This window comes from Halichoeres trimaculatus, unplaced genomic scaffold (assembly GCF_033239565.1).
Source record: "Halichoeres trimaculatus isolate MK-OKI-2021-1 unplaced genomic scaffold, fHalTri1.1 fHalTri1_scaffold_10, whole genome shotgun sequence".
NCBI lineage: Eukaryota > Metazoa > Chordata > Actinopteri > Labriformes > Labridae > Halichoeres > Halichoeres trimaculatus.
The window spans coordinates 7886724-7898327 of record NW_027437187.1 but is presented as its reverse complement, the minus strand read 5'-3'; the positions used below and the strand labels follow the sequence as shown (position 1 = coordinate 7898327).

General features: G+C 42.4%; 1 protein-coding gene across 1 annotated transcript; it reads right to left on the bottom strand.

Moving 5' to 3' along the window:
* Positions 1–157: 157 nt before the first annotated feature.
* prmt7 (protein arginine methyltransferase 7) lies at positions 158–10932 on the bottom strand. Its single transcript, XM_074676917.1, has 17 exons — positions 10661–10932; positions 10102–10138; positions 9310–9459; positions 7675–7783; positions 7412–7524; positions 7068–7297; positions 6800–6980; positions 6601–6728; positions 5269–5407; positions 5103–5186; positions 4956–5003; positions 4769–4855; positions 3419–3580; positions 1958–2032; positions 1592–1752; positions 1404–1500; positions 158–1158 (listed from the first exon to the last, which is right to left on the bottom strand). The coding sequence occupies exons 1-17, from the start codon at positions 10753–10755 to the stop codon at positions 1000–1002; spliced, it is 2055 nt and encodes a 684-aa protein (XP_074533018.1). The 5' UTR covers positions 10756–10932; the 3' UTR covers positions 158–999.
* Between the last annotated feature and the right edge of the window lie 672 nt (positions 10933–11604).

Here is an 11604-nt window from a genome sequence, read left to right as displayed (position 1 = left end):
GCTCACGTAATTAAACACATTTTGTCATTACTGCTTCATTTCAAAGATACATTGATTAAACATTGAGCTTGAAAAAACAAAACTGATCCTCAAATAAAACATTTAAGAACTCACAGACGTTCGATGGTAAAACCAAGGCAACTGTCTGGATGGGGGAGGAAAAAAAGAGAGGATCTCAACAAAACACTGTGCAGTTTATAACAACTACTCTTAAAAAAAAATAGATGGAAGGGAAGTGCAACTATCAGACCAAAGTGTCAATAGGGAGGATGAAATTTTAAATTTACCAGTTTATTTCTTCACCTTCAAATGTGGGATGTTGTCCTTCAGTTCGATCATGACTTCGCCCTGAGGCGACATATGACCAATCAGAGCACAGCACCCATGGGAGCTGTGATGAAACAAACTAAAGCAAAGCCAAATCTGTTAAAACAGAACCCATTTATTTCAGTCAATGTGAGTGTGACTGACAATCAGCAGATGGTTCATCTGTCAGCACATCACTTCAACAACAACACTTACACGGATTTGTCTTCTTGAATACAGTAACAGTCTTTGATTTCAATTACTTCCTTCACTAAAACTCAGAAATACAAAACACTGGTTGACTGATAGAAAACTTTAAAAGAAATTTTAGTCGGCTTCGTTATAAGGCGGATCAGTTTCTGCACAGCAGCTTTTTGTCGTCTCTGGTAAATACACACGAGAAGTGTTTTTCTTGATAAATATTTCCACCTATAGTTGCACTAAACAGACACTATATCCATCACTTAGTGTGTTACATTCAACTTGACATGAAGGCGTTTCATTTTTAATGAAATGTTAAAAAACTTTAATATCTGTTTGTTTGCACTGGCTGAATAACTGATGATGGTAATCCTTTGGTGTTTTCTTAACAGAGCCTTTGTCTAAAAACACTGAAATTCTGTCACATAACTCGACAATCATCAGCCACACTGACGTTTTCTATGCTGCGATAAATAAAATACGTGACTTATGTTACTGCGACTCAACACTGAAGTCCATCTTTATGTCTCCTAAACTGGGTTCAAAAGTCAGATTATAAGACACGACGGCCCGGCCATCGCCTGAACTGTCCCACGGCGATCTGAAAAAATAGACTCCTTGCTTTCTGTGTCGACTCCACTCACACTCGCCCTGAAAGGAAAGTACAGCAACCTGTCAGAAAGTCACACAATCCTGCTAAAGAAGTGAGGAGACCTCATATAGCTGCTGCTGACTGCTCTGACTTAGTGTTAGTGGAATAAACAAAGAATTCAGGCAGCGCTGTAAGACTTACAGATGGATTAATACAGAAAAAACATGAATGATGTAAAAGCTAGCAACAGCTAAAGCTAAAGCTTGTGGTACAAAGACAATGGTTAAGTCGTTGGCTGTGATACCTGCTCAGTGATTGGCCGAATTAGACCTGCACTAACGGTGATGTCATCAGTCAGGTGATACTCCATCCACAGTGCAATACCGTGGCACCGACCCGACCTGGAACATTTAAACCACCAGATGAGACACTGAAGGAGGACTTATCCTGTGAACTGAAAGGAAATCATCATCTGGAAATATGTCTCTGTACCTTATTAGAGGCAGTGTGCCCTGACTGTTGATTGGCTGCTGAGGGAGGCACTGTGTGAAGTCAAAGGTCATGACGTGTGAGGACTGAGTCAGAGCGCGGCATGGATACTCCCAAAGAGGGTGAGGCTCTGCCTCTCGGGACTCACGGAAATCTATTGATCTCTGGGGACAGAAACAGACGTAATCTGAGAAACATCTTTTAAAGCAAGGCGTCAACTGGTGACATAAATCTTCCTTTATGGATCATCTTTGATTTAAATAATCTCCTCCATGACAGCAAACTACAGAAGTGCATGTTGATCACACTGGAGGTAAAACCTGACTGCTAAGAGAATCAAGTTCACTTAAGAGCCTGAAGAGTCTTCACCTGGACCATTTCATCCATGGGAGTTACATCAAAGCCTTCACATGTTCCACATGGGGCTCTTATCCTCCACAAATCCTAACACATGGAGACAAAGTTAAAGACAAAGTTAATAACCAGTAACAAAAATACTTTTACCCTCAATAATTACTCATTACACTTGTTGAAATGGAAAATATAAGATTGCCCTTTAATGCTGATTTTATCCAACAAGTCAAGAAGACACTGGTCCAAAAAGCTGCCTTTTACTTATCATCCACTTTATGAGGTTCACCTGTTTAGCGCAAATACGTAATCAACCAATCACATGGTAGCAACTCATTTTATTTATTCATGTAGACATGATGAAGATGAGCTGCTGAATTTCAAACTGAGAATCAGAATAGGGAAGAAAGGTGATTTAAGAGACTCTGGACGTGGCACGGTTGTTGGTCAGAAACTGTTGATCTACTGGGATTTTAACCCACAAACATCTCTAGGGTTTACAGAGAATGGTCCCAAAAAGAGAAAATATCCAGAGAGCAGCAGTTCTGTGGGACAAAATGCCTTGTTGATGCCAGAGGTCAGAGGAGAATGGACAGACTGGTTGGAGCTGATAGAAAGACAACAGTAACTCAAATAACCACTGGTTACAACCGAGGTCTGCAGAAGAGCATCTCTGAACACACAACACGTCCAACCTTGAGGCAGATGGGCTACAGCAGCAGAAGACCACACCGGGTGACCCTCCTGTCAGCTAAGAACAGGAAACTGAGGCTACAATTCACACAGCAACACCAAAACTGGACAATAGAAGATTGGAAAAACGTTGCCTGGTCTGATGAGTCTGGATTTCTGCTCCACATTCAGATGGTAGGGTCAGAATTTGGCGTCAGCAACATGAAAGCATGGATCCATCCTGCCTTGTATCAACGGTTCAGGCTGCTGCTACTGGTGTAATGGTGTCAGGGTTTTTTTGGGCACACTTTGGGCCCCTTAGTACCAACTGAGCAAGGTTTAAGTCTACAGTGAGTCTTGTTGCTGACCATGTCCATTCCTTGATGAGCACAGTGTACCAATCTTCTGATGGAGACTTCCAGATCTGGAAGTCTGGAGGTACCCACAGTCCCCAGATCTCAATCCAATAGAGCACCTTTGGGATGTGGTGGAATGGGAGATTCTCATCATGGATGTTCAGCCGACAAATCTGCAGCAACTGTGTGACGCTTCATGTCAATGTGGAGCGAAATCTCCGAAACATGTCTTCAGCATCTTGTTCAATCTATGACTCCAAGATTTAAGGCAGCTCTGGGGGCAAAGGGGATCCAACCTGATACTAGCCAGATGTGCCTGATAGAGTGGGCAGTGAATATTGGACCTGCATGCTACGGGTAGTCAGTCTTTGAAATGACCTATAATAAAATAAATGGGCATATCTTTGCTGTCTTTTCAATGATACATAATTAAAAAATGAATTGATCTCACCGTGAACTCCACAGCGATCATGTGTAAGGAGGCAGAGTGGGGGAGTATGGTGGCATTTGGCTGAAGGAGACCTGCCAGTGCGGTCCGACAGTACCAGAAGAAGAGAGAGTGCCAGGGCAAGAGGCTGGTGCTAAAGTAAGGTTCACCCATCAGGAGTGAGATCTGCAGAAAGGACGATAAATACAGAGGGGAGGAATGTGAAACTTCCAATGCAACCAAAGTAAGGGCCAAAAGAAGTTATTGTTTGCCGTTAAAAACAAGGAAGCTGTCAGAAGAATATTGTGTTTAAAAGTCACTCATACAACAGTTACATAACAGGCAACATAACTTATTATTCTACAGTTTCATTTAGCAGAAGCCTTTGTCCAAAGCAACGTACAACTTAGTCGTACAAATTATTGGAACTTCTTTATATGTAGTCAACATCCATTTTCCCTGCACCATTAGAGTTTTTAACTGTTTCACAGGCTAAAAGACACTAAAAGTCCTCATGTGTCTGAAAGAAAGAACAAAATATCTTTGAACACAACCTAGCTTTGAATATAACCAACATGTAGGAACAGCCTTTAACACTGCTGGACCCTTTAGGTTAAAGTCTCAAATATAAAATCTTGAATAGACTTTAAAATTCTTCTTCTGACTTATGCTTTCGTGCCATCCTCTCTTGAGGAGCTCATAGAGCGATGTTACCCTCTACATTATGGAGCTCCCAGCATGCAACCAGCTCGTCGTACCTACAGTCTGTAAAAGTAGTCTGGGAGGTGGACCCTTTAGTGATAAGGCCCTTCTTTTTTGGACTCATCTACCAGTCTGGATCCAGGAGGCAGACACGCTCTAGACTTTTAGAGTGGACTTCAAACTTTCCTTTTTGATAAAGCATAAAGTTAGAGCTGGATCAGGTCTGGATCAGATCTTAGTTACGTTGCTACAGGCTTAGACCAGGTTCCTGTTTCCTCCTCATCTGTCTCATTAAAGTCTCTGACCACAGATCTTTCTAGGAGTCCCTGAGCTCTCGTCTCATAGGTCCCTCTGGATCGTTGCTGAAGGCTGGCTGCTGTGGACCTGATAGACTCCAGCTGATACGACTATTAACAGTCCTACCAACATCACCATCATCATCATCAACACAGCTACAACAATTAACTAAAAACTCTCTCTGTCTAACATCACTCTTGTTTTGCTCAAAGTTTCTGTCTGTTAAAGGTCTCTCCTCATGGTGGGCTAATATGAGACTCGACTCTTGATATAGTCTCTTTTAACACAACACTGTATAAAGACAGACTGAGTGAGATGGATCAAAGCCACTATGTTGGACTACAACACACCATTGTAGGTTTATTTCAAAGGTACCTGTTCCCCTCCCAGATCATCACAGGTCAGCTGCTCTGGCCTGATCTCCAGCAGCTCTACACCTTTCATCGAGTTGGCTTCCAACACCTGCATGGGAACAGGACACATCATCAGTCTCTGGAGTTTTTGTGTAGTTACAGTAAAGCATGTCAAAGTGTGTGCCATCAAAGATGAGGTTCTCTTTTACCTGCTCAATAACATGTTTGGACATCCTGGAGTTCTCCAATCCGTAGACCTAGAGTCCAACATCATAATGACACACATGGATCAGTTCAGAGTCTGCTTTCTGGTTTCTGAAGGTTAATTTTGTGACCACGGGGTGTTAGCAGAGTACCTTTTTGGCTCCAAGTGTGTGAGCAAACACAGGAAGCAGACTGCCATCACTCACACTGAGACACACACTGTCCTCCCTCAGGACCTGGAGCAAACAGAGAATTTCATCAAAGAGTGGTTGCACATTCAAACGCTGACACTTCTCGCTGTGGCTGGGCGTCACTTACACTGCGCAGTGCGCTGACGTAGCTCTCTGTACGCCGTCTGTCGTTAAGCTCTCCAAATCGTGGCCGGGTCCAGACCAGATGAGCCTGACAGGTGCAACACGGTCTAGAGGGAGGAGGCTCAGTCTCTGAGTCCTGCTGTCTGAAGACATAAAAACCCAGGTTAATTGCACCAGACTAGGAATACAAAGTGTGTTTGTTGTGCTACAATGATGTCTGCTAGTTTATGGTGACTTGTATTCTTTATTATTAGCCTGGAAGACGTGCTTTTGCTGACTTCACAGCTTTCCGGTACTCCAGTAGGCAGTCTCTAAGAATCCCAAGGGACACATGAAGTTTGTCTTTTTTCCACTTTCACTCAGCGCATCTTCATTCACTTCGGCGTGCACGGGTAGTGTCATTAAGCCACAGCTCACGAGTACGTTAAGGACTTCTTGTCTTGAAAGGGGCAGTGGAGTCCAAGATCGCAGTGCAAGAGGAGCTAATAAGGGTAGTTAAGCCATCGACACTACTATTAAGCTCCGATGTGGGACGCACAGAGTCATTGAAAGCAGCGGAAAACTGTGACGCAGTTGAAGGGTTAAATGCACGCCGACGGTGAACTGGTGCGCGCGAATCAATCATAGAGCACTGCAGCGTCACAGTAAATAACACTGGTACATGATCCGATATACGTGTTTCGCAATTTTCACCTTCACAGATGTTTACTCCATGTGATAACACAAGGTTCAGTGTGTGACCCCTTTCATGCGTCGGGCCAGTGACTGACTGGGTGAGATTGAAAAAGTCAATGAGATCCAGAAAGTCTCTGACCAGGGGTCTGGATTCACAGCACACATGGATGTTGAAATCACCGATGATTAAAATACAATCATAGTTCAAGATTATCAAGACATTCAGCGTTTTATTTGCTTTTATTTTTTGCCGCTTTTTTTTTTCCTCTACTATTTATTGTGTCTTTTACCTTCCTGCTGTTTTAAATTATTCTTATTAATGTTTGTTTTAATTTATTGTGTTTTCATTCATTGTGTTTTTATTGATCTTGATTTTAAGCCTGTACAGCACTTTGGCCAACTGTGGTTGTTTTAAAATGTGCAATAGAAATAAATTTTGACTTTGACTTTGGAAGACGTGCATCAAAAAGCTAAAGATGGGAGTCCAACTAGAAATTACTAAAAGACGATGGTGTCTGAATGATGACACAGAGGCCATGCTGGGTTATAGTTTAAATAAAAACATGTATTCTCATCTTTCTCTTTCTCTGAGACCTTGTGGCTGTTTACTAAAAAAGACTTGTTTCAGTATTTCTAATCCCTGCTGAAGAAGTACTGTTACCTGTGCCGCTGAAGGCTGTACCACAGACTGTAGTCATCATGGCACACGCTCAGACTCAGCTCCTCTCCTTTTGTCACTCTGCTCTCCTCAGGCAGGAAGTACACACTCTGCATCCAGTGGTCTCTCCACTAAAGCACAGCACAGTGATCAGCGAGGGCTGACAGCAGCCTGACACACAACATCACGTCCTTTAACTCACCGGTGCCATCTTTGGCTGTGTGTACGTCCAGCTTGGAGCCATGCTGCAAACTATGCTTCCACTGGGGTCCATGTCCAGGTCCCACCAGGACAGGATCACCTGGGCCTGACCACTGGACTGAGCCACAAACTGGGAAGAGTGGGTTTGTAATGCACTGCTGACTGGTTTACTGAAATCCACACTGAGTCCAGAACAGAGACGGAGAACAGGATGTTAAAAACACACAGAGAGAAAACCATCTAAGAAGAGATGACTGATGCTCTCACACCTGAACATGGTGCAGAGAGGGCCCAGTGGAGTGAAGCTGTGTGGAGAAACCTGGCTCAGCTGGATATCACACACTGAATGAGCTCCAGCACAGCGTCCCACAGCAGGCGGTGCCACCACATGGGCCCCCTCCACCTCCACAGGCTGCAGCTGAGCCCAGCTCCACAGCAGCTCTGACTCCACCAGCTGAGCGTAGACGGTGGCTCGGTGGGGGACAGCCTCACAACCTTCCTACACGTTGGGGAGACATCAGGAGACGAAAATGACTGCCAACTGGGAACAAACTTTACCACAGCCTGTGAAAATCCCGCATAGGTGTTAACCTAAGTGTGTGAGCACACGTACCTGTACCAGATTTTGGTGAGCGTGTTCATAGCTTGGCAGGGCTCCTTCACCGATCAGCTCAGTGTCAAACAACTCTGTGATCAGAACATTGGCCTTCATTTGCATATCTCCATCTGTGTTAAATCACAAACATCGCACACATCATTAGCATAGACTCTTTTAAAAACAACAGGAGCATGTTTTGGATATGAATCAGTCCCCAGTTCTAAAGAGGTGCCAGTGTTCATACACTGCATGACTCAGTGTGTGTAATATTCTCTGACCTGGCCCTACAGTGACGTCCGTAGAGTGTTTGTTAATAATCTTGATCTTTCCAGAGAAGCCGTTCTTCTCTACGATACACTGAGCAGCCTCAGCCATGGGCTTAAAAACCTGAGAGAGACAGAGAGACGGCAAAGGAAGAGAGACTTTGTTTCTAAGGGAAGAATGTGATGGGTGTTTGGAGAGAAACACATTCCTGTGGAAATAAAACAATCCATGAAAGAGTGACTTCCTTTGTAAAGAAAACCAGCATTTTATCTCCCCCTGCCCTTTAGGCAATACACTTGACCAACTCCCAGACCTCTCACTAGTTTTCTTTTCAGTCCACTTCTCAGCTCTCCGAAATGCTATGATAAATTAGTAAATCCTTCTCCTGCTTTGCAAGCATCAATAGTTTTTTAAGTCCAGTCTGAACTGAATTCTTTAGTTTTTGACATGATGCATTCAGCTCCAGTGACGGCTCAAAGCCTGAACTGAGGTTTTTATCCTGTGTGTAAAGTGTGGGACAACCCTCAGTTTGAACTGGATTGGCTGATGATGACAAGCTAGTTGGGTCAGCAGAATTTTTCCCTAAAAAATAGAATGTCAACTTTTACAGGAATTATCCTGCCCAATCTTCTCCTCTGGGCCTTGACATGTGTGTCAGTGTCTGTGTCAACTCCCTCCTCAGCCTGAATGCTGATATTTTGGTTGTGTCAGGATGTTTCTACCCCAAGAGTAAGCGTGGCTACCTCGGCTAACCACAAAGCGCCCAGTGCACAAGTTGATCTTTGCTTGTTGATCGAGTTGATCTGATTGAGCAAGTGGAAGAAACTAATCAGAGCAGCAATGCTAAAGGCTGTAGCTTGAAGAAAAAAAAAGACAACCACAGTGAAAGGAAACTCCAAATAGAAAAAGTCATTAGTATGTGTTAAATAACCCAGTGGTTGGTGTGTACCAAGTCAACGTGCCAAGTCAGGTGCACAGCTCTAGAGTCTCTATCAAGTAGAAATGGATGGTACAGGTGGTTGCGGGGCTAGCGCGTGTTTTCACATAGTCACACTCGGAGGCTGTGGGTGTGGGCTGCAGCTGGCGCTGAGCAAAGAAGGAAGAGCCCAGTATGAATGCTGTGTTTACAAACAAGTCATGAAAATTCCTGCAGACTCCACCCTTAGAGCACCTGATTAAAGCACAGCAGTGGCTTGTGTGTTGGCTCAATAAAATGGTTAGTCCTTAAGGAGAGTAATGATTCTGACCCTGGTAGTTTTTTTATTTTTTGGTGTGCAAAGTAAAATATAGCCCCTTGTGAGTCTCTTTGACTGATTTTTTTTTTTTTACTGTCAGAAGAAACTTCTAAATGATCTGGATTACCAACTTACCAAACCAAAAACAAAATGTTTACCAGATACAGGTTTCATAAATAAAAAATCAATTAAATCAAAACTATACATTTCAATTTGTTCACTTAATTATAAAAAATCATTAAACACATTAAAAAACAGTTTCTACAGTTATTCTACTACATACTGAGAATTTATTAAATTCCAAATCAACAGAAAAAAAAACAAAATTTCTCTCACTTTATGGTTAAATGCTGGACTCATCCACCCGGGGGCTGAGCAGTCCTAATGCAGTACGTACAGGAAGAGCATTTTTACCTCGACAGCGTAGCAGAAGTCAGCTCCAGCAGTGAGAGCCATCATAGACAGCAGGCCTGTCCCCGTCCCGATGTCCAACACAACCACCTTTTCACCACGGGCCTTCACTCTGGCCACAGCTGCCCGTATGCCCTGGTAGTACTTCTCATTCTGAAAAAAAAAAACAGAAGAGATAAGCTGTGATCTAACTAATAATAAGAAGGATCTCTGCAGAGAAATATCAGCATGTAATTGTGGTTACACTATGTTAAGATCATTAATTAATGTGTAAAGTGTAAAAAGAAGGAAGAAAAGCATTGCATACTTATAAATACGAATTGTGTATGACATTTTTACTTAACTCATTGACATATTTATTTTTCATTTATTTTTCAACAATTTAGGCATCATTAATGTCTTGTAATATCTTGAAGTAAGGCTTTTTTTGTTCTTGTCAAGTGCATGTGGCTCATAGTTAGTTATGTTTCACTAAAAATAGGACAAACCTTAGCTTGAGTTTTTGCATTAAGGCCTAGATCAGACTAGATCTGAATCCAGTGAAATCAAGCTATGACCTATGATATGCTTACCAAGAAAGGAAACTGTAACACAGTTCAGCTGAGGGAGGAGTTGTCAAAACTTATGGATGATTTAAATAACACACAGTAGAAATGTCTGCAGGAAGGTGCTCATGACAAATGCATTTATAAGAGCCTCTTAAGCAAGGGTTGTCCTGGTTTTTACACTGTACGATGTTTCGTTTAAATTAAAATGCAACAAAGGCTGAGGCAAAGGCTGTTACCCAACACTCACCCTGTCATGATCGTGGAGCATGTCTGCATAACAAGACCTGAAAGAGAAACAACAGAATGATATGGCCCACAGTCAGTCAGTGTTGGCAAAACTGTGTTGGCTTCTGCGTTAGATACAGATTTATAAACAAATGAATTCAATCTGTGGTAACCTTGGTGTAATTTCGTTGATCATCGGTTAATGTATATCCATTAATATAACTTTTGTAGTACATTTGTGTCTTTTGTGTTATACATAATGCTCCTTTGAGTGCTAAAGTCAAGCCCGCCTCTGTCAGAGGATCTGTCGGTACACAAACACATGGTAGGAGGGCGCTCTGAGCGCTATCTATAGTTGATTATATCCAGAGAAGAACTGAATTTTTCATGTGTCTGGTTTCTAAAGGGAAGTAGATGTTTAGATACTGTCAGAGAGACTTCATGATGTTGTAAACAGCTCACACTGTATTGTTTTGTTCACTGACAACACCACAGGGGATTGTGGAACTAATCAATATGTATACTGCCAACACAACAACTGTGTACTGAGTATAGTTGATCTTCATGTTGAAGAAGGATACCTCGCTATCTCCTGGTGGTAGTCGTACTCCTCGCTCTCCTCCACCCAGTCTAAAGCTCCAGTGGTCGGGTTGGCTCTTCCACAGAAGGTCTTCATCTCCGCAACAGCTGTTACAACACTCTATTGATATATCAGTCTGATTAATAGACCTTTACCTCTGAAATCCATCCAACTTCAGCCAGATCACTGGAGCGGCGTTGCTTTCCAGCGCGCGGCCATCTTTTTTAAAGTGACGTCATATGCTGCTTCCTCTTCTTCTTCTTCTTTGAAATTGTTGGAGGATCACAAAGAAGTTTTAGGTGCATACCGCCACCAATCAGAATAGCCTTTATTTGACAATTATCTACAGGAATACAAGGAATTTGACTCCGGTTTAAACCGCACTCTCTATGTACACATTGTGAACAGAAACATTCATATATTTAGAAGTAGAAAAATAGAGCTGACGTACTTGTGATAATATAATAAATAAAATAATAAATCAATAAATAAATAAATAACTTTGTACAGAGTAGAATAAAAATATTTACACGTTTAAGTCAAAATACTGCCCTGAATAGATGTCAGAGAATGTGCACGTAAAGACCATAGCCTGTATAAAACAGTGTAGACCAAACCTGATAAACTCCAGAAGTTTACAAGCGGCCATTACTGCGTTGGAAAAGGCGCCTTAACTAGCTTACTAGAATAAACCCATATCAGAGTATATCTGTTTTATCACCCTAAAACAACTTTGCCAGGGAGATCTGGGAGAATGTGTAGTTTCAGGCATGACAGCAGTGGATACCAGTAGCTATTATCCTGCTTGTCCCCAAGCAGCACATTGCTAACTGAATATTTACAAGGTAATTCCGAAGTGGTAGCTGATTAGCAGGTAGGCTCACAGCACTGAAGACCTAACTTTGGCTGATGGAGGTTTAAACAACAAAAGGACAGCACTTAACA

Bases quoted from the DNA above. Each gene is read 5' to 3' on its own strand.
- prmt7 (XM_074676917.1), bottom strand. From the start codon at position 10,755: ATGAAGACCTTCTGTGGAAGAGCCAACCCGACCACTGGAGCTTTAGAC. The intron at 10,139-10,660 runs GTATCCTTCTTC...TTTCTCTTTCAG, and splicing joins TACCACCAGGAGATAGCGAG to GTCTTGTTATGCAGACATGC. The intron at 5,004-5,102 runs GTACTCTGCTAA...GTTGGACTCTAG, and splicing joins ACACACTTGGAGCCAAAAAG to GTCTACGGATTGGAGAACTC.